The sequence below is a fragment of the Meleagris gallopavo genome, chromosome 1 (assembly GCF_905368555.1).
Source record: "Meleagris gallopavo chromosome 1, MGAL_WU_HG_1.1, whole genome shotgun sequence".
Lineage (NCBI taxonomy): Eukaryota > Metazoa > Chordata > Aves > Galliformes > Phasianidae > Meleagris > Meleagris gallopavo.
This window is the reverse complement of record NC_139404.1, coordinates 192,120,931-192,146,201: the sequence shown is the minus strand read 5'-3', so window position 1 is coordinate 192,146,201 and position 25,271 is coordinate 192,120,931. Positions and strand designations below refer to the sequence as shown.

The window sequence follows — 25,271 nt, the reverse complement described above, 5'->3', positions numbered from 1 at the left end:
GCTGATTGCAGTGGCCCTTTCCACACAGCCCTGGGGACAGCAACCCGGTAAGCAGGGCTGTGCAGGGGAGGGCAGCACAGGGCAGCAGGGCAGGAGGCTGCTCCTTTTATTCCTTCCCCTCTGCCTTGCAGATGGACAGCCCAACACCAATGGCACCAGATTATGAAAAGGGCCTCAGCTCAGTCCACCAAAAGGGTGTCCATCAGAAAAGATAAGTCAGCTCCAAACTGGAGCCTGTCATGCTCCTACAACACCAGGGAAGCTCCTGAAATCCCCCTACCCTCACCCCAACATTTGGTGCTGCTTTGCTGAGTCCTGGCCCCACTGCAGGTGCTGGCACTGGACCTGCTGACTGCAGTGCTTGGGTCAACGTGGCATTGGTGACCCAAACGGCCAAGAAAACCATTTTCAGAGCAGCAACCCCGTGAGCAGGGCTGTGCAGGGGAGGGCAGCACAGGGCAGCAGGGCAGGAGGCTTCTCCCTTCTTCCTTCCTTCCTTCCCCTCTGCCTTGCAGATGGGCATCCGCACCAAGATGGAACCAGAGCAGGACACACGCCTGTCCTCAGCTCTCCATCTGGTCTCCGTGCCCCCACGACAGCCCTGGGGACACAGGCAGCCCCACACAGCCATGGAAATGGCTGGCAGAGCAGCAACCCGGTGAGCAGGGCTGTGCAGGAGAGGGCAGCACAGGGCAGCAGGGCAGGAGGCTGCTCCTTCCTTCCTTCCCCTCTGCCTTGTAGATGGACAGCCCAACACAAATGGCTCCAGATGCCCAAAAGTGATGGAGCTCAGCCCTACAAACTGCTGTCCTACAAAGAAGGTAAGTCAGCCCCAATGTCTAGCCTGTTGTGCTCCTAAAGGACCATGGAAGCTGCCCAAGGACCCCTTGCCCTACCTCCATGTTTGGTGCTGCTTTGCTCAGCCCTGTGCCCTGTGCAGGTGCTGGCACCAGACCTGCTGATTGCAGTGGCCCTTTCCACACAGACCTGGGGACACAGGGAGCCCCACACAGCCATGGAAATGGCTGACAGAGCAGCAACCCGGTGAGCAGGGCTGTGCAGGAGGGGGCAGCTCAGGGAAGCAGGGCAGGAGGCTGCTCCTTCCTTCCTTCCCCTCTGCCTTGTAGATGGACAGCCCAACACAAATGGCTCCAGATGCCCAAAAGTGATGGAGCTCAGCCCTACAAACTGCTGTCCTACAAAGAAGGTAAGTCAGCCCCAATGTCTAGCCTGTTGTGCTCCTAAAGGACCATGGAAGCTGCCCAAGGACCCCTTGCCCTACCTCCATGTTTGGTGCTGCTTTGCTCAGCCCTGTGCCCTGTGCAGGTGCTGGCACCAGACCTGCTGATTGCAGTGGCCCTTTCCACACAGACCTGGGGACACAGGGAGCCCCACACAGCCATGGAAATGGCTGACAGAGCAGCAACCCGGTGAGCAGGGCTGTGCAGGAGGGGGTAGCTCAGGGAAGCAGGGCAGGAGGCTGCTCCTTCCTTCCTTCCCCTCTGCCTTGTAGATGGACAGCCCAACACAAATGGCTCCAGATGCCCAAAAGTGATGGAGCTCAGCCCTACAAACTGCTGTCCTACAAAGAAGGTAAGTCAGCCCCAATGTCTAGCCTGTTGTGCTCCTAAAGGACCATGGAAGCTGCCCAAGGACCCCTTGCCCTACCTCCATGTTTGGTGCTGCTTTGCTCAGCCCTGTGCCCTGTGCAGGTGCTGGCACCAGACCTGCTGATTGCAGTGGCCCTTTCCACACAGACCTGGGGACACAGGGAGCCCCACACAGCCATGGAAATGGCTGACAGAGCAGCAACCCGGTGAGCAGGGCTGTGCAGGGGAGAGCAGCTCAGGGCAGCAGGGCAGGAGGCTGCTCCTTCCTTCCTTCCACTCCCTCTGCCTTGCAGATGGACAGCCCAACAGCCTGCCAGCACCTTCAGTGCTGCACACATCAGCGCCTCCAGGAACCACAAGGATGGTGTGAAACAGAACTCTGAAGACCAGGACGCAACAAGAGCCTAAAAGGGATGGATGGGCCCAATGCAGAAATACCACAGGCACCACGTCCAGAACAGAAGGAAGCACCGTAAGCGAGCGCTGCTGAGACCGGGATGGAAGTTGAGGAGCCACCAAGACTGCCAGCCTTCCTGCCTCGACCCCCAGACAACCACCGAGAAGCCAGCATGCAATTAAAGACTAATTGCACAACCTTCAGAATAAACTTTCTCATTCCTTACACCCGTGCTGCTTCTTCCATCTCATGGTATCCGTACTGCAAAATTTGGGGGGCGGGAGGGGTTCCTTGCAGTCGTCGTCTCTACATATCAATGCATCTCCATGCACCTCTATGCTGGAACGCTCAGCACAGCACAGCAATGCCCTTCCCTGCCTCCACCGCTGTCACAAGACATCCCCATCACACCTCACTGCTAACACAGCTGCTCACGGCACCAAGTTTCACTTTCAAGGCACTCCTGATGGACTTCATGGAGCAGGACATCTCCAAACAGGCACTGAAGCGCAGCCCTCCTCTTACTGCAGGGCTTCCCCAGCTCACACAGCACCTTCAGCTCTCAGCCACGGTTGCACCTTAATGCACCCGGGGCCCCAGCCCACCCAAAGTCCCCTGCTTCAACAGCTCTGGGTTTCATTCCCCGTGCTTTCATGCCACAGCTTTCCACAAACACAAGTCGTTCTGAACAACTTCTCCTCTCCTTTGTGGCCGCCTTTCTGATTTCTCCCCTCCAAACCCACAAATCACCCAAAAGCCTCAGCAAGAAAGGAATTTTGCCAGCTGCGGGATGGGAGCAGGTGGCTGCTCTGGCATTGCCACAAGCACTTCCTTTGCACAGCTCTCCAAAGGCACTGAAACTAGCAGTGACACTCAGAGAAACAAGGAAAACACGCAGCGATTCCTCGTGGGAAGGGGTAACACAGTGCCCTGTGTGCGGAAAGGAGTGCAGTGGGATCCCCCCGAGGCTGCTGAGGGAGCTGCTGGAGGTGGGAGCCCAGACGCTTTCCATCACCTCTCGGCAGTCCTGCTCAGCTGCAGGGCTCCCAGAGGACTGGGGGCTTGCCAGCGTGACCCCATCTCCAAGAAGAGTCAGAAGGAGGATCCGGGAACTACAGGCCCGTCAGCTCTGTGCCAGCTACTGAGCTTGTGGAGCAGATCATCTGGAAAAGCTCACAGGGCACGGGCAGGACAAGCGGGGGATCAGGCCCAGCCAGCATGGGTTCGTGACAGGCAGGTCCTCCTCCAGCAACCTCAGCTCCTCCCGTGAGCCACTGACCCACCTGGAGGATGAGGAAAGGCTGCTGACGTAGTCTGCCTCGACTTCAGCAAAGCCTTTGGCACCGCCTCCCGCAGAATTCTCCCAGCAAAGCAGCAGCCCATGGCTGGGACACGGGCGCTCTTGGCTGCGTGAAGAACTGGCTGAGGGCTGGGCCCACACAGTGGAGGTGAATGGAGTCACATCCAGCTGGCAGACGCTCACCAGTGCTGTTCCCCAGGGCTCAGTGCTGGGCCCTGTCCTGTTCAGGTCTTTGTTGAGGACCTGCACGAGGGCACTGAGTGCACCCTCGCTGTGTTTGCAGGTGGCACCACGGTGGGGAACTGTGCATCTGCCTGGGATTAGAAAGGGCCTACAGAGGGTCCTGCACAGGCTGATTGCTGGGCTGGGGCCAGTGGCATGGAGTTCAACAAGGAAGCAGGGCAGGAGGCTGCTCCTTTCTTCCTCCCCCTCCGCCTTGCAGCAGGGCATCCAGACCAGCATGGAACCAGAGCAGGACACACGCCTCTCCTCAGCTCTCTGAATGGTCTCCTCGCTTACAGGACAGACAAGCCAGCCACAAATGATGGCCTTTCTCAGGCCTAAAGGACCCTGGCAGCTCCCCAAGATCCCCCTGCCCACACCCCAACATTTGGTACCGCTTTGCTGAGCCCTGGCCCCACTGCAGGTGCTGGCACTGGAATTACTGGACCAAGGATGAAAGTTAAGAGCAATGAAGACCGACAGCCTTCCTACCTCGACCCCCAGACTTCCACTGAGAAGATAACTCAGAATTAAAGACTAATTTAAAAGCCTTCAAAATAAACTTTGTCTTTCGTTATAGCCACGGTGCTTCTTCCATCCCGTGACATCCACACACTGTGAGCTCTCAGGGGGGTTTCCTTATTGTCATCATCTCTTTCTACTTATGCACCTGCATATCATGGTATCAAAGGATGGTTTGGGTTGGAAGGGACCTTGAAGCTCACCCACTCCCAACCCCCTGCTGGAGGCTGGCACACCTCCCACAGCCCAGGTTGCTCACAGTCCCATCCACAGAATCACAGAATCACAGAATTGTAGGGGTTGGAAGGGACCTCTAGAGATCATCGAGACCAACCCCCTGCCAAAGCAGGTTCCCTACACCAGGTCGCACAGGTAGGCGTCCAGGCGAGACTTGAATATCTCCAGAGAAGGAGACTCCACAACCTCCCTGGGCAGCCTGTTCCAGTGCTCCGTCACCTCACCGTGAAGAAGTTCTTGTGCACATTCGTGCGAAACTTCCTGTGCTGCAGCTTATGTCCGTTTCCCCTCGTCCTGTCTCCACGTACCACTGAAAAGAGACTGGCCTCACCGCTATGGCCGCCACACCTCAGATATTTATAAACCTGGATCAGGTCCCCTCTCAGTCGTCTTTTCTCAAGGCTAAACAGACCCAGTTCACTCAGCCTTTCTTCATAGGGGAGATGCTGCAGGCCCTTCACCATCTTTGTGGCCCTCCGCTGGACTCTTTCCAAGAGATCCCTGTCTTTTTTGTACCGGGGAGCCCAGAACTGGACACAGTACTCCAGATGAGGCCTTACCAGGGCAGAGCAGAGGGGGAGGATCACCTCCCTCGACCTGCTGGACACGCTCTTTTTAATGCACCCCAGAATGCCATTGGCCTTTTTGGCCACGAGGGCACACTGCTGACTCATGGCCAACCTGTCGTCCACCAGGACGCCCAGGTCCCTCTCTGCAGAGCTCCTCTCCAGCAGCTCATCATCCAGCCTGGCCTTCAGTGCTTCCAGGCAGGGGGCATCCACAACCCGGCTGGGCAACTTCTGCCAGCGTCTCACCACCCCCTCAGGAAAGAATTTCTTCCCAATCTCTACTCTAAATCTACCCTCCTCCACTTGGCAGTTATTTCTCCTCATCCTGCCTCTACCTGCCCATACAGAAAGTCCCGGCCCCACTTTTCTGTAGGTCCCCTTCAGGTCCTGGAAGGCTGCTATAAGGCCGCCAGGAGCCTGCTCCATTCCTGCATTCCACTCATGACAGCCATCCCATCACATCCCAGTGATGCCAGTGACATCAGAGCCCTGGAGGCACACACACACCTGCCACACTTGTTGCTCCATCCCCAAGCTCTGTGCGTTATGAGCAGACATTTGAGCTGGGCTCCCATTGAGGCACATTTACCTACTGCAGTTCTCTTATCCTGCACCTTTGGTGCTGGCTCACTGCCCTAGGATCCAGCTCAGGCCCACAGCATCCATTACCATCAGCAGCCTCAAAGCGGGATGGACTGAGGATCCCCTCCCTGGCTACTTAAATTAAAGCCCCCCGATTAAATTGGAAAGCTGGATGCCAAAGATGGCCTTCCTCTTCTCACAGACCGGGCTGTGAACTGCATGCTGACATGGGCAAAGCACCATCAGACATTTAGGGATGAACAACTGATCATTTATTACACGGACGGCGGAAGGCAGCAGCCCCATGGCAGGCAGCACCAGCCCTGCTATGGCACGGCCACGTTGCCAGGGGCAGCCACCAGCTCCAGGAAGCAGCCTGCAGCTGGCACAGCCATGTCACAAGAGCACAAGAGTGGGGGGGGCTGCGTTCCAGAGCCAGCTGGGTGTCACAGCAGCCCGGAATGCTGAGCAGAAGGGCAGTGCCAGCCACACATCGCCGCCGAGTAGCCGAGTGAGCCAGGGCTGTGGCGGGCAGGAGCAGCCCATGGCGATGGATGGGGCTGCTCCTCCTCTGCCTCACAGCCACACGCGGGGACAGGGACACAGCAGGACGGCGAGACGCTCCTGTGCTCACCCACAGCACGCAGAAGTCGCTCCCAAACTGGAGCCCGCCTCGCTCCCCAAGGACCCGGGCAGCTCCCCAAGGACCCCTGGCCCTGCCCCAACATTTGCTGCTGCTTTGCTGAGCCCTGACCCCACTGCAGGTGCTGGCACCGGACCTGCTGATTGCAGTGGCCCTTTCCACACAGCCCTGGGGACAGCAACCCGGTGAGCAGGGCTGTGCAGGGGAGGGCAGCACAGGGCAGCAGGGCAGGAGGCTGCTCCTCTTGCACTTCCCCTCTGCCTTGCAGATGGACAGCCCAACACAAATGGCTCCAGATGACCAAAAGGGCCTCAGCTCAGCCCACCAAAATGGTGTCCATCAGAAAAGATAAGTCAGCTCCAAACTGGAGACTGCCGTGCTCCTACAACACCAGGGAAGCTCCTGAAATCCCCCTGGCCTCACCCCAACATTTGGTGCTGCTTTGCTGAGTCCTGGCCCCACTGCAGGTGCTGGCACTGGACCTGCTGACTGCAGTGCTTGGGTCAACGTGGTATTGGTGACCCAAATGGCCAAGAAAACCATTTTCAGAGCAGCAACCCGGTGAGCAGTGCTGTGCAGGGGAGGGCAGCACAGGGCAGCAGGGCAGGAGGCTGCTCCCTTCTTCCTTTCTTCTCTTCCCTCTGCCTTGCAGATGGGCATCCGCACCACGATGGAACCAGAGCAGGACACACGCCTGTCCTCAGCTCTCCATCTGGTCTCCGTGCCCCCACGACAGCCCTGGGGACACAGGCAGCCCCACACAGCCATGGAAATGGCTGGCAGAGCAGCAACCCGGTGAGCAGGGCTGTGCAGGAGAGGGCAGCACAGGGCAGCAGGGCAGGAGGCTGCTCCTTCCTTCCTTCCACTCCCTCAGCCTTGCAGATGGACAGCCCAACAGCCTGCCAGCACCTTCAGTGCTGCACACATCAGCGCCTCCAGGAACCACAAGGATGGTGTGAAACAGAATTCTGAAGACCAGGACGGAACAAGAGCCTAAAAGGGATGGATGGGCCCAATGCAGAAATACCACAGGCACCACGTCCAGAACAGAAGGAAGCACCGTAAGCGAGCGCTGCTGAGACCGGGATGGAAGTTGAGGAGCCACCAAGACTGCCAGCCTTCCTACCTCGACCCCCAGACGACCACCGAGAAACCAGCACACAATTAAAGACTATTTGCACAACCTTCAGAATAAACTTTCTCATTCCTTACACCTGTGCTGCTTCTTTTTGTGGAAGAAGCTGTCTGCATCACCTACAGAGCTGTTCAGTAACTCTGCTCCCAGCACTCATACCTACATATGATTTTCTTACATATTGTGTGCTCGCCCTCCTGTCCTGCCATGCCCTCAGCCAAGGGAGAGGGAGGGCACAGCACGGGTGGGAAGGTCGTTCCTCATTGCACAGCTCATTAATTCTCTTTTTCTGCAGCTATTTTCTGATTCAGCAGCATGACTACAGGTCTGTAAATGGCAGGCCCTCCGTGCTGCTCTAAGAGGAGCTGCTGACCCAAGTCAACAGGAGAGCAGCACAAGTTCCTCTTTAAAGGGTATCCAAATGCCACGCAGAGCAGGAAGCTGATAGGAGTGATTTTCTTGGTCTGACGGTGCAATTACTGCATACAGTGTAAAGCACACCCCAGCACGTGGCAGCGTTTCATGGAATGGGAGATACTTTTTTCTTAATTTCTGCTGTCTTCTCAACGTCATTTTAGAAGGCACAGCTGTCACTTAACCTCTGCTTGCTACCCTAAGATGGGTCATCACCCCAGTGGTTGGTGAGTCATAGGTCAAACCTAAGAGCAATGTCAGCCATCAGCAATCAGCAGTATTTCCTGATGATCTCTTGTCCAGAGTGGTGCTGGCCCTGCTCTGCTCATCCCTTGAGCTTACTCAGGGTCTTTGTACCACTGCAGTTTGCTTGGGAAGATGTCACTCTGCATCAGCTGGGCACAACAGGAGCAGCTCAGATCCTTCCTGAAGCCACGAATCCATTGGCTCTCACTCCTCATCTCATTTGGCAGGATGGAAAAGGCAGATAAGCCTTTCTTTGCAATATTTCTGCATCAGACCTCAGCACAAGACCCAGAAAGCAGCATCAGATCAGACCACAGAGGTGTGACTCAGTGATTCTCCACCTGCTACGGGCAGAGAATCTACCTGTAAGTGTTCATGTTGTCCACGGATGCTTTCTGTTCAGTGAAACACCACAAGGACTGTGCTATTGCAATCTGCTCTCACACATTTGGACATGCTGAAGTTGGAAGCCTGGATAGAAGCCTAGGCTCCATCTGCCTGCAGACCCCCAGGCTCTGTTCCCAGATGTGTGATGAAATCCCACATAGTGAGGCTTGACTTTCACACTTTGCTGCACAGCACAGCGATCTCCAGCACCAGTGTGAATTTCTCTAACACATTTCCGTGTCAGGGCTGGCTTCCTTTCATGCTGCCAGCTGTGGAACAAGCCACAAGACACGTGCTGTTGGGACACAGGTGCTGCCGGATCGAATCACAGCACAGCTTCATAACCAGGCTGGGATGCTGGACCACAGCGGAAAGCCCCCAAGCAAGATCTGCTGCTCTCCATCTGACAGATGCTTCCATCTAATGGGAGCTTTTTCTTCCCCTGCTACATTTGCAAGCATGTCTGCTGCAATTCTGGATGCTCCCTCTAGATATACGAATCTTACCTCTGTTTAACCTCCTCGGGCAGCCTGTTCCAAGGGTGGTGAGGCAGTGGAACAGGTTGCCCAAGGAGGCTGTGGATGCCCCATCCCTGCAGGCATTCAAGGCCAGGCTGGATGTGGCTCTGGGCAGCCTGGGCTGCTGGTTGGCGACCTGCACACAGCAGGGGGTTGGAACTGGGTGAGCACTGTGCTCCTTTGCAACCCAGGCTGGTCTATCATTCTATGATTAACACCTCTAAATAATGTCCACTCTGTTCTGCTGCTCCTCTCCACTACCAGCCCATGCCTGGAGCAGAGCCTGGGAACAACGGGATGGAAGGAGCTCCACAGGCTCATGAGTGTCACAGTCTAAGGAAAAAATATTGCCTCTGCAGTCAGCTTGGCTTGGCTTTGGATTAGACAGATGGGTCTGATGGGTTTGGACCCCCAGATGTCCCATCCAACATCCTCCATTTGGTGATGTGGTGATTCTGGTACAGCATCTCCTGTTCCTAGATCATCCCACTCATGTGTCCCAGGGCTCACCAGTCTGCTCCAGCACTCATAGCCATGAACATTCCTATTCCCCAGCTGGTGATTCCTGCAGCTCAGCCCTCCTCGCTCCATTTGCTCTCTGTGTTGAATCCCAGCGCATCGATCTGGGGCCGTTTCTCCAATTTGCTGTGAAAGATTTGAATGCTAATCCTGCCAGCTGCAGCCCCGCTGACCTCAGGCAGCAGTTTTATTAGCTCTGCTTTGTCTCATCACCCAAGTCATTAATTAAAATATTGATTAGTGCCTGAGACGGGGCAGACCCTTGTGAGATTCTGCTGTATAAATCCTTATGGGCAGACAGTGAACTGCCCATATCCCCTGGAAGTGAAGCTTTCCAATTATGCCTGCCCTTTCCCCTTATTTTCACTCTACACAGTAATTTTTTATGGCTAATAATTAGTTAATGAGAATATTTTGGGTGCATAACCCGCATCCTTCCCATCCTTCCTGCAGTCAAGCTGTGGTGCAGCCTCCCCAGGTGGGCCTGGGAGAAATTCCATCCATAACATTTTCCTCCTGGTGCTTGTAGGCGGATTAATAACTCCTTCACCATCTTTCTGGTGGTCAGGGCTGAGATTCTTTGATTTCTCATTTTTCCCTTTCTAAGGTCCTCCAGGAACCCAACCTTTTTGAACTGTGGGGTTAATTGATGGAGATTCAGCATCTGTTTGATCAGCCTCAATATCCTATAGAAAACTTAGCAGGATGTCCTTCACTGAGCATTCCTACCTTTCACATATGTGTGTATCTCCTTTGCCTTCCTCTTCCCCAGCTCTGGGACTGGATCTTCTCTGTCAGCTCACCCCAAGCAGTCACCAAACTCACATGGGACCGTCCATATTCCTTGTCATGGAAAACCTGCTCCTCTAACAACAGCAGACAGGCAGAAGAAAGCCCTTGGGCTTTAATTGCTGCAGAAAGGCAGCCAAAAACACTGCAGAGATAAATAGACCGAAGCAATGCTTGGTTATCTAAAAGCTTCAGCTTTGCTCTTTTCCAGAAGAACGAGCACCACCCTTAGCTATTAAGTAGCTCTCAGAACCTTAAATGCTGTGGATCCTTCCGTTCTCGGACAAATTTTGGTGAATTAGGTTCAGTGCATCTTTATCAACCTCTGGTGATGCTTTTCTCCTCCAGCCTGCAAAGGTAAGAACCAACAGTGAACAGCCGTGGGCTGAAAACTACAACAGCAGATGGGCCATTGACTGGGAAGGGGCTGCTGTCCGCTATGGACATCTCATAGAAAACCCTCATGGAGATGGAGGTGGACATGGAGGAGGACACTGAGGTGGAGGTGGAGGTGGAGGTGGAGGTGGAGGTGGACATGGAGGTGGAAATGGAGATGAAGGTGGAGGTGGAGGAGGACATGGAGGTGGAGGTGGAGGAGGACATGGAGGTGGAGGTGGACGTGGACGTGGACGTGGAAGCGGAGGTGGACATGGAGGAGGACATGGAGGAGGACATGGAGGTGGAGATGGAGGTGGAGATGGAGGTGGAGGTGGACATGGAGGCGGAGGTGGAGGAGGATATGGAGGAGGACATGGAGGAGGATATGGAGGTGGACATGGAGGTGGAGGTGGACGTGGAGGTGGATGTGGAGGAGGACATGGAGGAGAATATGGAGGTGGACATGGAGGTGGAGGTGGAGGTGGACGTGGAGGTGGATGTGGAGGAGGACATGGACGTGGAGATGGAGGTGGACGTGGACGTGGAGGAAGACATGGAGGTGGACATGGAGATGGAGGTGAAGGTGGAGGTGGAGGTGGAGGTGGATGTGGACGTGAAGGTGGAGACTGAGTTTTTCTTCCAGAAGCAAGGACTTCATTCACTGGTGAACTGGTTTGAACTGGATCAAAAGAGAGGGATGCTATGGTTTTCTAGGAAGACATCTGCTTCACACATCCATGATGTTAACTCTATTCTGTCAAGCAGCTCCCAGTATGGACCTTTGTGAGCCCAGTTTGAGGTGCTGGTCTCCATCCCTGGGAAGAATGTTAGCCCAGACACAAGTGGTCCTAGCCTGCACATGGTGGGATGGGCTGGGTTATCTCTCAGGGCCCTCACCTTGCTTTGAGCAAACCAAAAGACCTCAGAAAACTTGAAATTCCTTCCTCTTTCCTTCAGATGTGCATCTCTGCTGAGCATTGTGCAGATCCCCTCAGCCCCCCTCAGCCCTCCCTTGAAGGTGAGCTTTGGTCCCATTCTGTACCCAAAGGTGCCATTGGTCCCCTGATCAATGGGGGATGGGGGAAGCTGTCCCCCAGCTGAGCACCCTGTTTCCTGCTGGTGGCAGGATCAAACCTTTCCAAACTGCTTTTCCTTTATCTCCCTTTGCAACTCAGCCCCTCTCTACACATTTCTTAAGGAGCACAGAAGAGATAAGAAAAAAAAAAAAAAAAAAAAAAAAAAAAAGTTTTATTTATTTTTATAAAATCTCCATCCCCAATTAATGGAAATTATTGCAGAAAAACAGGAATAATAATGGGTCAACAACTGACTGCAAAGCCAAGATGTGCTGTTTGCAATTGCCTTGGATGATTATGTACACCCTCCTCGGATGTATGGTTGGAAAAAAACCCCAAAATTTGGGTTGTTCCAGGTTGTGTGTTGCCTGAGACGAATCTCTATGTGATGTGAAAACATCCATGCAGTGATCTGGTTCAGAGGTCAGAGGGATGGGAGGTGCCACCCAAGTCCCAGGTGGTTCTCCCAACCATCCTGGGCTATTCCTGGCAAAGCACATTGCAACCATCAGCTGCATGAAACAAGGGTGTTGTTATGGGTTGGAAAGTACCCTGGGGAGGCTGTGCAGGGCAGGAAATCTAACCTAAGCCTACCCTCTAGCACAGCTAACATCCGCTCCTTCTCCTTTTCTCCACTGTGTATTTATTTTTTTCGTCTGCATTCTTTGGCTGAGCTGCAAAGGTTTTGAGGCTGAACATTGAAGTTATGGTTTCGCTACTGAATTTCATGCTGGAGCCAAAAATTACAAGTTACTTAATGGTCTGTAGCAGCAGCTCAATTTGCACTTGGGTGGGAAGGAGACCTGAGATGGAAAGAATGCAGTAAATTGAGGCCATGGCACCAAAATAATGCCAGACTCGACCTTCACCCCATAACTACAGCTGTGCTTGACACCAGCCCCTTTGAGTCTGCCTGCCTCTGTGCTCAAATGCATTAGCCACAAGCTCTGCCCAATCTGCAGAAGGGCTGAGCTCCCCTTGCAGTTCTGCAACCTTGGGAAAAGTTTCTGCCTTTTTCCAACTGGAAGATGGGAGTGAGCCTTAATGCTGACGTGTCTCAGTGAGGTCTCGTGTCAAGTAGTTGGGTTGGACTGGATGATCTTTAAGGTCTTTTCCAACCTGAGCAATTCCATGATTCTATGATTCTAAGTATGGACAAAAATAAGAATTATGGCTATTACTGCAAAATGTGGCCGTGCTGCTGAAGTGCTACAAGCCTGCAGCTACTGGGTTTTCTCTCCTGGGATGGACAGAGGTTCTTTTTGGAGCCCACCCTTAGTGCCCTCCCTCCAAGCACCCCAACCCCTGCCCCTCTTACACTATGAGAGCAAAGGGAACAAGAGCAGTTGGCAACTGAGAGGCAAGGAGAGGCTGTCACTCATGAGGATACATAGGTTCAGTACAAAACCACTTCTTAAAAACCATTTATTACAAAACATTTAAAAAAAACACCCGTCAGGTATATGGCTGGTGGTCAGTGCTGGCATCGTGGAGGCTGTCAGCAGGAACAAATGCTTTGGAGGATAGAAATGAAGAAGATTGCAGTGTCCAAAGGGTAACGTTTGTGCATCATTCAGGTGGAGACAGGTGTAGGAGGATGCATGGGAAGGCTCCTGAGGCAGTGCAGGAGGAATTGGGAAGCAGTCCCATCGTCTGTGACTCCAAGCATCCATCCTTCACAGTTTGACTCAGGCTGATTCACGTGGCTTCACCTCCCTGGATGTGGACTGCAATTCACATTTTTTTGGCATCAGACGTTGGATTCTGGACTCTTTCTGGTGTTTTCTGCCAACTTCTTCTTCTCTGGGTCTGTTGTGGTCTCTGCTACATTGCTAGCATCCTTCTCCTGCCGTCTGAGGATCACATACACCATCACAAAGCACAGGAAAGCACCCACCTCAAAGAAAAACTGGAGGCCGAGATACCTGTGGTGTGGGAACACAATAAATGAGGGGGGGAGGGGAGGGGAGTGGAAGGGAGGGGAGGGGAAAAAAGAGAAGAGAAGAGAAGAGAAGAGGAGAGGAGAGAGAGGAGAGGAGAGGAGAGGAGAGGAGAGGAGAGGAGAGGAGAGGAGAGGAGAGGAGAGGAGAGGAGAGGAGAGGAGAGGAGAGGAGAGGAGAGGAGAGGAGAGGAGGAGGAAGGGTCCAACTGAGCATCAATTCCAACTGCTTGGTCACTGCAGGGCTGGCCAAAAGAGCATATTATTAAGGGCATTCCCATGGTGGATATGGCCAAGTTCCCCCCATCCCCTATCCTTACCACCATCCCTACCTCTGCCTGAAGAGGTTGTTGTCGTAGTATCTGCAGGATGCTTTCCTGTCACATTTATTCTCCCAGAGGATGCAGGTGGTGTCGATGGCACTGCCGTACAGAACAGGTCCTGGCATCCACGCTGCATGCAGAGGGGTATCATTACGTCATGGGAGCACCTCTGGGACAGACCCAGCCCTGGGTGCTCTCCACTGTGCTAAGAGGATGGAAAGCAGCTGGGTCTGGTCTTCCTCCCTGTGGCCCATGAAGGATTGGTCTGTGCAGCACACCCAAGGCTGGCTGGGTTTGCAACCCCTGTGATGCAAGAAGATCCCTCTTTCTCATTGCTCTCTGACAAGGGGCCATTGCTCATCCCATTGCTCGCTCCTTCCTGAACTGCTCAGCAACGCTCCTTCCCATGGCTGAATCCCTTTGTGTGTCCACGCTCATGACCACCAGGTGAAAATCAATTCCCACCATGAGAAAAATAACTGCTGGGACCAGGGCATGAGACACACAGCCACTCTAATACTCCAGAGACAAGCACAGCCAACAGCAGTCCTCCTGGATCTGAGCCCATTCCCTCTTTCGTTTAACCATGCAGTTGCACCCCATGGGGATGACTCTTCACCTCCCACCACTCACAGCCTACAAAGCAGCTTCTTCACCTCCCTTAGAATGGAGTGTAACTGATCAAAGAGCATTTGCACAGCCCTGGGGCTGCTCAGGAATCCGTGCAGATTCCTACCAGTTAATACAATTTTCCAGGACAGCATCTCACCAAATTTCAACTTACCTAAAACTCTCAGCAGCATGAACTGTATCCCAACTGCAAACGATTTGTCTTCAGGTTGGATGCTCCTGCAACACGAGATGGAAAGTGTGACCTCTTGCAGTTGTGCAAGGATGGGTATTTCCCTCCCCAGCATCACAAAACCTTGCAGTGCCCGCACCCAAAAACTCATCCTTCCATCAAACCACCAAGGCCCCACACAGTTCCCTTGTAGGTCAGCAGAAAGGATGCTGTTTCATTCGCTGGGGCTCTGAGCTCACCACAGCTTTTTCGTGGCCAGGAAACAGAGTTGGTATGAGTAAAACACCAACAGAAGCCAATATAGCTCTGCCAAACACAAGCAGGACAAAGGCTGCTTTCTGCAACTGAAGAAGTGATTTCACCACTGGGGAAGTGGCTCTCTTTGCAATGTGCTGTCCCAGGGTGTATTTTGGTGGCACCCCGGATTTCTGAAATAAACCTTGTGGTTATGGCCAGGGTCACAGCTGAGGGGACCTGGGGTCAGCACACCTTCTCCTCTCTGTTTGGAACAGGCTGGGCTCACTCCTGGCCTGAGCAGTGATTTCATATTGCCTGGGGGGTCGAGGTAAAAATAGGTTTTAACCACAGCTCTTCCATAAAAAGCAGCTTTTCTGAGTGTATTAACCACGGAAATGGGCTGAAAGTTATGAGTTATAGATGATATCCAATTAAACCTCCTGGCTTAATAGGGGGCTGCATTAAAAAGCGATAAATCAATGGTGTAGCTTGTCACTGAGGTATGGGCTGTGGATGAGGAGAAGGAGCAGGAAGGCTGGTGGGCCAGAGGAGGAAGATCTGAGCATAGGAAGGGGGTGCTGAGGGCAAACATGGGGGTGCTGAGAAATGTGGCACTGAAGGATGTGCTGAGCAGGCGCGGTGGGATGGGTTGGGGTTGGACTTGGGGATCCGAGAGGTCTTTTCCAACCTGAATGGTTCTACGGTTCTGTGAACCAACCCTTCAGCCTTCCTCCCCTCTTCAAGAACCCCTTGCTTTTCCAAATGCAGCTTCTCCATGCAGCTTAGAGGAGCGCTTGCAGCCAACCTGGGACCCCCTGCCCTGCTCACCGGAGGATGAGCATGAAGGACGGCGTGTGGGATGTGCTGGCGAGGATTCCTGCCAGGCAGGAGAGCACCACGAAGGGCAGGAGCAGATGTGAGCAGCTGGTGCCACAGGTACCGGGCTTGGCAGAGCCCACGAGCCCATTTTCTGAGATGCAGATGCAATTGGTGTAGTTCTGCAAAGAGGAGAGAAAAGCTGCTGGGTTGAGGAAGGCAGTGGGGATGCCAGGGATAGCTGCCAGCTGATGTAGGGAAGGGGAGGGTGTTTGGATTTTGACTGTAAATAATTAGCAGTAATTAGCACTCAACACTTCAGGGAGCAGGAGGAAAAAATAAAGAAGTACAGTGAATTCAACAGAGGGCAACAGGAGTGTGTGAGGATACATGCTCTCCATCCCCACATCAGCTCTCCATCCTCATCTTCAGCACTCCATCCCCACATCAACTCTCCATCCCCACATCAGCTCTCCATCCCCACATCAGCTCTCCGTCCCCACATCAGCTCTCCGTCCCCACATCAGCTCTCCGTCCCCACATCAGCTCTCCATCCCCACATCAGCTCTCCATCTCCACACCCAGCTTCCAACATACGGCCACCGCTGGAAGGAGGTTCCCATCTCACCAGGTCCCATGGGCATCACTGGGATGTCACATTCATGAGCATGTACAGCTGATGGGGAAGAACCACAGCAGTAACTTTGGTCCTTATCTGTGCTTCCAGAAGCACCTGTTTGTGCTCCCAACCCAGACACATCCTTGTCTTGTTCACATGGGCTTCAGCAATGCCCCCCTGCCCCCTATTTCACGCTTGCTGTGCACCAAAGATGCTTCTGCACATGTTTTGGATGTCATCGTTATTTGAATGTCATCATTTCTCAGCTGAACGCCTTGGCATCGTGCATAAATCTGAATTCTTGGCATGGAAATGTCTCACCCACAGCTGATAAAACATTCAGACCCAATGTGAGTTTGCTGGCCTGTGTTGTGCATTTTGGCACTAGCCTCCAGGGGAGGGGGAGGAGACTGGGGATGAAAGAGTTCATATCCCCTCCTCCCACCCCCAAGAAAGGGGCCTTAATAGCTCAAATTAAGGCTGAGATTTATCTTCTTCAGCCATCTGAAATGAACCGAACCAAAGCAGGCTCCTTCTGCACTCAACAAGGGAGATGTGAGTCTCCAAAGGACGGCTCAGCCCTTCCATAGATAAATGCCTGTGATAGCTGAGATTTATTTGGGTCAAGGCTGATAAAAAAAAGTGCAGCGGGATACATTAAAGCTCTCATGATCTATATAACACTTCTTCCAGAGTCACAACATTCAGGGCACTTGCGTAAAGCCAAGAGGAAATGGAGGGTTGGAGATGCCTGTGGTGGAATCCTGGAGCCACGATGTGCCCCTCTCACCCAAAACCTCAGAGGACATCACGGCAGTGTGACCCCATCTGCAAAACCTCCGAGCAGTGGAGGCAAGCCACAAAGCTGCGGGTGGGCCGTCCCTATGAGACACACTGTCTGTGATGTGGTGCCACGGGGTCTGCAGTGCAGAGCTGCCCTGTCTGCTGTGAGAACCACCAGAGAAATGGGATGAGGAGGAAATCCATGAGCATCCCCACAGCAGGATGTGATCTGGGGGCAGGAAGGTGTTGTCAGAGTGGTATCTCAGCCGTGCCCAACAGAAGCATCTGGCAACTAGTTTCTTGAGAGGCTCCCATCAGTGGCGCATGTTTCTCTCTTAGTTCACCCTTATCAGACCCTCCAGTCACCCAAATTTTGGGGTGCACATTGACCAGCTCAGGTACAGTGCAGCTGAGAGCAGTGGAACATTCCCACTGTCACGCATGGCCATGCACCATGACGCAATGCCACGGAGACAGCCATAGCCCTGGGTCTCGAGCATTAATGGTCTGGATGATGGGGCAGAGCCAGACCTCAGCTAGCCAGCAGATCACACACAGCAGGTTGAAGAGGTGGATGCACCAGAGGCTGAGGAATGGGCTGCAGGAATCCCTGGAGTCCAACCAGGAGATGTTCATGGTGCACTGATACTTGGAAAAAAAGATTTGGCAAGGGATGCAAGCACGAAAGGAAGGAGTACTGCTGGCTTTGATAAGGAGTGTTTGCATGGCACTGTAAAGGGAGTCCCTATTTTACTGTAGTGTGTAGCTATATACAATAATATATAGATAATACATAGATAATAACATGTTTAGTGACTGCAGGACCAGGTGACGTTCAGGAACAGAGCATGTCAAAGGGCTGGAGGTGTCTTTGAGGAGGAAAAAGCAGCTGACAAGGATCTGCTGCACAAAAGGCAGGCACAGGCGTGCAGAAGAACACATCTGGGACCAAGCTCTGGCAGGAAATGTAATTGTTATTAAAATGGAGTGCTGTTAATTAACAAAGTGCTGCTAAAAAGTCCCCAGCCAGTTGCATGCTGCAAATACATCCTGCGCCAAGAACACGAAGGAAAAGCACTTACCCTCTATGGATTGCTAATTTTTTTCCAGATAGGTCTTAGAACTGGCAAATATTTCCTGGTTATTTATTCACTGGAGGAGCCCAGTGAGGGTGGGCTGGTTCACCCCATGGTGAAAGCATCCCTTAAGTACAAGAGGTGTCACACAGGGTGACAAAGGTGTTTATTTAGCCCTGCCCTCACTGCACGTCCTCCTGTGCCACCACAGGGAACACAGCTAAGAGAGGTGACCTCACTGGCCACAGCTTGGGGTGAAGGGAAAATAGAAGGGTTTTGTGTCGTCCATGGAAGGTGTCCACTGAAGCTCCTGGATGGTGAGGGAGATATTGTAGATGGGGTCTGTGCTGCAGAAGCAGTGGTCTCTGGGGTGGAGCAGCGGAGGGGTGAGGACATATCCTAAAAAGATGGGTATCAAAAAGGATTCTGCCTGCTGCCTCGGCCAAGAACCTGTACCAGCGTGGGTTGTGTTGGCCACTCTGTGACCACATGCCATGCATGGGGCCAATGAACGTTGGAGAACCCATTGACCCAACCTGAGCACTGCGTCGGCCATTTCTCATGAGCTGTCCCAAACCAGGATGTGATTGTGGTGGGAATGACTCACCAGGACTGAGTTGTTGGCAATACTGACAGTACTGCAGCCGGCGTAACAGGGAGAGATGTACTCGATGCCATCAGAGCCACAGATGGGGTTGTAGGCTTTCTTGGGGCAGTTACATTGGATGCTGCACTCTGAGGAGTAGTGTCCAAACTCAGAGCTACAATAGAAAGGAAATATTGATGTATGGCATTGAGCATAATTAATATGCATCTTATACAGAAAATATAATAATATTTTATATATATAAATATACCCGTTTTTATAGGGTTATGAATGAAACACTAGTTGCTTAATGCTGAACCTCCATAGAGATTCCATAGAGATCCATTGAGATTCCATGATAAACCCCTAGAGCCTGGGAGTAGCATTCACCAACGGTCCAACATGTTGCCCAATTCTGTCATTTTGTCTTCCCAGCCCTAAATGTGGGATCTTGGACCTTTGTGACCCACAGAAACCACTATGGGGCCCGCTGTGACCACAAGAATGTGAATGGATCAGCATGCAGAATTTGGGGTGGAGGATTTGGGGAAGACTGCACGGGCAAGGAGTCATAGTGCTCCCAGGTCTGGTCCCTAGCCATGTTATGAGCCCAGTGAGCAACGCGTTGTGCTTTCCAAGACGAAATTTTAATCTTGTACACTTTGTGCCAAAAAAAAAAAAAACAACACAACGCGTTCTCTCAAGTTTCACAACCAGTCAATGAAGCTGGCGTGAGTAAGGACGCGGTAGACTCAGAGTTTATTCGCAAAAGCATGAATCCCTTGCCTTGTTTTAAGGAAACAAACACAATTTTGAGTGTTCTGCTCAAGTCCCAGCCCAGCCCCAAAACGTGACCCCAGTGAGCCCCCCATCCCGCTCAGCTGCACACCTCTCTCTGTAGGTGACGCCGGCAACCTTCTGTGTGGGGCAGCCAAGGAAGACGAGGGGGAAGGCAAGGATCAGGCAGAGCAGCATGCCGAGGACACACATGGCGCTGCACTGCTTCAGGGACATCTGGAACCTCTTCAGGATGGCACCGCCGACCACGATGCCAACCATCGCCCCCGGGATGTTCACAGAACCTGGGGAAAGGCAGATCCCACAGCTTGGTGTCTGACCTCCAAACCAATGGGTTTTGTGGTCATGGTGGGGATCGATGGGGTTGGATTTGGAGACTTTGGAGGTCTTTTCCAACCTTCATTATTCCATGATTCTATAAGTGGTCATGGTGGGGATGGTTGGGGTTGGACTTGGTGACCTTGGAGGATTTTTCCAACTTTTACAATTCTGTGATTCTAGGATTCTAGGATATTTATTTTCTGCATAATGAGCCACTGATGTAACAGGGTGTCCGTTTCTGCTGTCATCATTACAAAACTGTAAATGCTTCCACGACAGACTTGGGGTTTTGAAAATCCCAACCTATAAAGGGATACTGAAGAAGTGCAGTGTGTTTAATTCATCAAAGGATCAACAGGGAGGTTACCTTCAGCCCATAAATACCCCATAAATACCCGAGGAAGGAAAGGATTTCCGGCTACAGAGAGCTTTCTGTTCTAACAGAAAAAGGAGAAGCAACATTCAGCAGCCAGGAGTGAAAGGTGGATAAATCCACATGAGAAATACACACACATCTTTAATGCCAAGAGTAAATCAAGGCTGGGCACGACCCAGTAGGGCACATCTGTGGAGAACACCGTCATTTCAGCATTTAACCTTCCTCCTATCTGCTTACTTTCATCTGATTTATTTTTTAAAGATCCTTACTCTGAGGATGCACATTGCTTAGAATTACATTTCAAAAGATCCCCCTGATTATTATCTAGATCCCTGGGTGCTCTGGTTGATTTCAAGCCTTATTCTTCATATCTTGGTTACCATGACACAGGCAGGTCCCAGCCTGAGACTAGACGTTCTGGATATTAAAAGTAAAAGCAGTTTTGTCTCGTGAGAACATATCCTGCCTGTAATATCTGTTTCCTTCATAACAATACCAGCAGCAAGAAATTAGCCCAACTTTTATGAGCAATTAGTCTAACTACAGTAAACATTTTGAAGATTAAGAGAAGATGAGCACACCGGCTGGGCTGCTTTCTTGCTGCAAAGTGTCTTTACAATGCACATGAGTATTTTTGCCATTTTTCATTTTATTTCATGCATGCTTGTTAAGAGAACCTTCACTAATGGTCTGTGTAAAGCAATCCCTACCATAGAAATGTGCACAAATCAAGCCTGATGGTTCCTAGCTCTGTTCTTGCAATGAGTTATTCTCCTCTCCTTGGTTTCCAAAGAGGAGCTCAGAAGCTGGCAAGTCCCCACGCACAACAGCAACACTTACCAATGATCATGTTGGCAAAGGAGGCTGTGAGGGAGAACTGTCTCTCCAGAAACTTCCCCATGAAGGTGGCTAAGCCAGCAACCATGGCCGAGAGGTTGACCTGAGCCAACACCACCAGCAGGTAGACGGGGTGACGAAGGTTCCTCAGCAGGACCACGGGGAAATCTGGAAGGAGAAGGGGAAGCCTGCTGCATAAGGAGGGGAACAACAAAATATCACCCATAGAAAATGGCATAGCTTTGAATCTCCCCAAAGTTTTGGGCAGGATTTTGGCAACCCTGCAGCAGTGGTGTTGGAACTGGACGATCTTTGAAGTCCCTTCCAACCCAAGCCGTTGTGTGATCCCATGGAAAATCCTGTGCAGGATTAACAATTCAGGATTGGTGAGGTCTTCCAAAGATTTCCCTTATAAAAAGGCAGAATGAGTGCTTTCAGGGTTTATCCTTCCAGTTATCTTATGTGGTGGATTGGATGTAAAGAAGTTGGGTCGAAGCATCAGTGGTTGCATGCATGTCCCAAGGAAACAGCCTCAGTTCCTTTCCCCGAAGCTTTCTGCCATGGCTCCTTCTGAAACAAGCATGAAAAACGTCTGGGAGGTCACTAAGTGTTAATTTGTTTTTTTACTGTGGTTGAAACTGTAGTGTCCTTTCTGTTTCGGTAGTAAAGATGCTTCTCTATTATTGTTATTGCTTTCAATGGTTCGGATGCATTTTTCTGAATTACAGGCAAGGAACAAGGCCAGCAGATTCCCCTGAGGCCAAACTCTTGGTACTTGAGCAGAGACATGCTGAAGGGACATTGACACCCACCAGCTGCAGACCTCCAGCCTGGAGCTGCTTCTCCCCCATGCTGAGCCTTCGTTCTGCTCATGCCTTTGCTTTGCAGCACATAAGCAAAGGACATACATAAAGGCAACTTCCAGACAAACAGCAGATGAGCTTCCCAGATGAGGGCTCTGAAAGCCAATATGTTGGAGCAGAGATAAGGAATTAACAGGGAGGATTAATGCGAAGGCCTTGCTGTAAATTAATGGTGTTAATTCCCAGCAGCTCACAAACATGGGGACAATCTCTCTATCTGCTCCAGCAGGGAGAACCATCTGCCGGGAGCTGCCCCAAGCTGTGCATTCACTTCTATTCTTTTCGTCCTAAAAAGTCACATGAAGAGCAAAGACCTCTCCACGGCTGCCAGAGGGTGACCAAATGCAAAGGGAAAGCTCACCTTCATTCCCTCTGAGCTCAACATTCTGCTCCCAGGGTTGTGCAAACAGCTGGAGATGTTGGGGACAAAGGAGGGCTCTACAGAGGGTCCAAAGAGTGCAAGGTCCTTGAGACAGGGACATGGGCATTGGGCATGGTGGGGATGAGTCAACAGTGGGATCTGGTGATCATGGAGGTCTTTTCCAACCCTTATGATTCTATGAGAGGGCAGTGATGGGAATGGGTTGGGGTTGGACTGGATGATTTTGAAGATCTCTTCCAGCCTTTGTGATTTGTGAGATGGGGATGGGTTGGTGGTTGGATAGTCTTATAGCTCCAGGTAGCCAGATATTAAAAGCATGTGGAATAAAGTCCTAAAAAACCCTTTAATACATACATATATATATGTATTATGTATATATATATATATATATATTTTTTTTAAAACAAAAAAAACCCACAAAACTTGAAACCATCTTTAGGCATCACCAAGAAACAAACAGGTCACGAGCCCCAGATTTTAATTGCTTTGAAGATCACCTTTCATGGATTAATTCCCAAATTGTGCAGCAGCGACTGAGCATCCTCCCAGGTGCTTTCAGCAGAAGGCTGGAAATTAGCAATGGAAATTAGCAATGGAAATGACTTCTAGCTCACTGCATCCTGCTTTCCTCATTGCTGTGCGCAGATCCAAAGGCTGTGAATGGAGCACAGTAAAAGGAGCAGGGAGCAGCCCAAAGTCACCCAGCACATCTGTGCAGGAGCCAGGATTGCTCTCCACAGCACTCTGACTTTCCTCATTTTGAATAGCTCTGGTGATTGGAGCCTGCTTGTTTCTCAGGAGTTGACCTCATTGTTTGGAAAGGTCCCCAGTGCTTTGCCTGAGTGTTTGTCCCATACACAGCCCCATCCTGTTATTGAGACTGTGAATGGGGAAGTTCTTCCTGTCCTTGAAGTGCAGCCCCCAGGGCTCTTCAAACTGCTCCTCGTGCCTCATCCCACACAGACCCAAAGCCCAGAGGCTGCCAGAGAAATGAGAATACAGAGAACCTCATCTATGGACCCGAGCTTGTCCTCACTTCGAAGCTTTCATAGGGAAGTCCTGGGATGGAGGTAGAAACAGTCTGCTGTGATCTCAGTTTGATCCAATTCCTGATGGGATATCGATGCTTTCCTTCATCCCACCCCGAACAGGACACCCATAGCCATCAGTGTGGCCACATGCAGGAACACAACCTGCAGAAATGCACAGGGCTTCCTGTCCCTGTACCCCCCTGACATCCTCTGGGATGCTGATGGACCACCAAGAAGACGAGGTCCAACCCACATCATCTTGCCAGTGACCATCTCCATCCAGCAGCATGTAGATGAGTTAGCTTCTAACTAATTAACTTCTGACTTCTTTTGGCTTCATCTAATCTGCCCCTGTTACATCATCACACCTACCATCCGTATTCTGGATCTAGCAAGGGTTTTGTGGGTGCAAGGATGGCACTGGAGGCTGGCACTGGACACCACTGCAGCCCCATTTCTGTAAGCAGGAGGTATATATTGAGCTGCTGGGGCTGAGATCAGAGAATCACAGCATCACTAAGCTTGGAAAAGACCTCTAAGATCACCAAGTCCAACCTCCAGATGTCTGAGTGAGGTCCAGCCCTGAGCTTTGCCATTGCTGGTTTTACAAAACCTTGGTCACCTCAGCAAGATTGCTTTCCTGGCCAAAATTACAGATTTCCAGGACTGAGACTGAGGGGATAAACTCTTGGCAATAATGGATTTATTATCACAGCCCTGATGCAAACCCCACACAGAGGCCAGGCACTTCCTCCTCTCCCCACCCAGGCACAGAGAGCTCATTTTAACTCATTTTTGGGGGGCAGAGAGCAGAGCATCAGTGTGAAAAATCCCAAATGAACGCCATAAATCTGCTCCCACACAACAGCTCCCAGCAGCGATGTGCTGGATGAATGGTTTGCTAAATGATGGTGCAGTGACGGTGGGGGAACAGCCCCCAGGCTGGCTCTTATAGCTCAGCATTGGGCTGCAAGTGAGTGGAGCAAAGAGCAGAATGAAAACCTGCCCACGCTGGCTGTGCCTGCCCTGTGCTGACCTTCATAAAACAAGAGAGCTTCCAATAAGTGAAAGGGATAATACTTGGGAAATAGACGTGGATTGACTGCAGAGGGTCACTTTTCTTAAGTAATTGCCCAAGAACCAAATATTTATTTCAAACAAACCTGACCCGTAGCCTCAATAGAGCCAAGCCCAGCTGATTCCCTTCAGTTCTACGTGCATCCCTAAGCCCCCTGACTTCCAAACAAGCTCATTGCACTGGATTAATTCCAGCCTGCACAAACAAGCAGCTGGTTTTAAATGCTCAGACCCCTGCAGCCATCCCTTGCAGGACAAGCAGGGCAGTGTGGCTGTCACATTGTCACCAGGCTTGACAGACAGGATCTGAGGAGGTTTTGGGGGCAGGATTGTGATCACTTGGAAGCTGAGCAGTAGCAGATGGTTGCACACAAGCAGCAAACCCCGCTCTAACTGGGCATCCCTCTCCCTTCCCGTGGCTCTGCTGTGAGTTTACCCCCTCTTCCTTGCTAGACTTGGGTTCTGATGAAGGGTTTGGGTTCCATTTGGCTTCCATTTCCATTGACCAGATGAGCCATGAAGCCAGGCAGTGCTGAGTGCTCCCACTCCCGGACAACAAGATGGTGCTGAGCCCCTCTCATACGATGCTTGAATCAGCACGGGCTGGGCTGTGGGTTGTGTGCAGACAAGGAGGAAATCTGTGAACTGCATTTAAGCCAGCAGGACGCCTGCCTGCATCCTGAGGGCTGAGCACAGGGAGGAACATCCCTCTTTCCTATTAGCACTGCGAGGATGGATGAATGGGACACTGCCCATTGCCAGGATGGTGGACGTGCAAGCAGAGAAGACAGAATCACAAAACAATTTAGGTTGGAAAAGACCTCCAGGTCACCCAGTGCAGCATCAGTCTGGCCTACT

General features: G+C 51.8%; 1 protein-coding gene across 4 annotated transcripts in view; it reads right to left on the bottom strand.

Annotated features, from left to right (window-relative positions):
- Positions 1-12,955: 12,955 nt before the first annotated feature.
- The window catches only part of SLCO2B1 (solute carrier organic anion transporter family member 2B1), a 40,090-nt gene continuing 27,774 nt past the window's right edge, over positions 12,956-25,271 (bottom strand). For all 4 annotated transcript variants that reach the window (XM_085216592.1, XM_085216593.1, XM_085216591.1 and 1 more), the window contains 7 exons: positions 21,064-21,228; positions 19,615-19,807; positions 18,747-18,900; positions 15,674-15,843; positions 14,591-14,655; positions 13,816-13,936; positions 12,956-13,469 (listed from right to left, as the gene is read on the bottom strand). In XM_085216592.1, the coding sequence (XP_085072718.1) occupies positions 13,295-13,469; positions 13,816-13,936; positions 14,591-14,655; positions 15,674-15,843; positions 18,747-18,900; positions 19,615-19,807; positions 21,064-21,228 (1,043 nt within the window). In that variant the 3' untranslated portion in view covers positions 12,956-13,294. The remainder of the gene's footprint in view (positions 13,470-13,815; positions 13,937-14,590; positions 14,656-15,673; positions 15,844-18,746; positions 18,901-19,614; positions 19,808-21,063; positions 21,229-25,271) is intronic.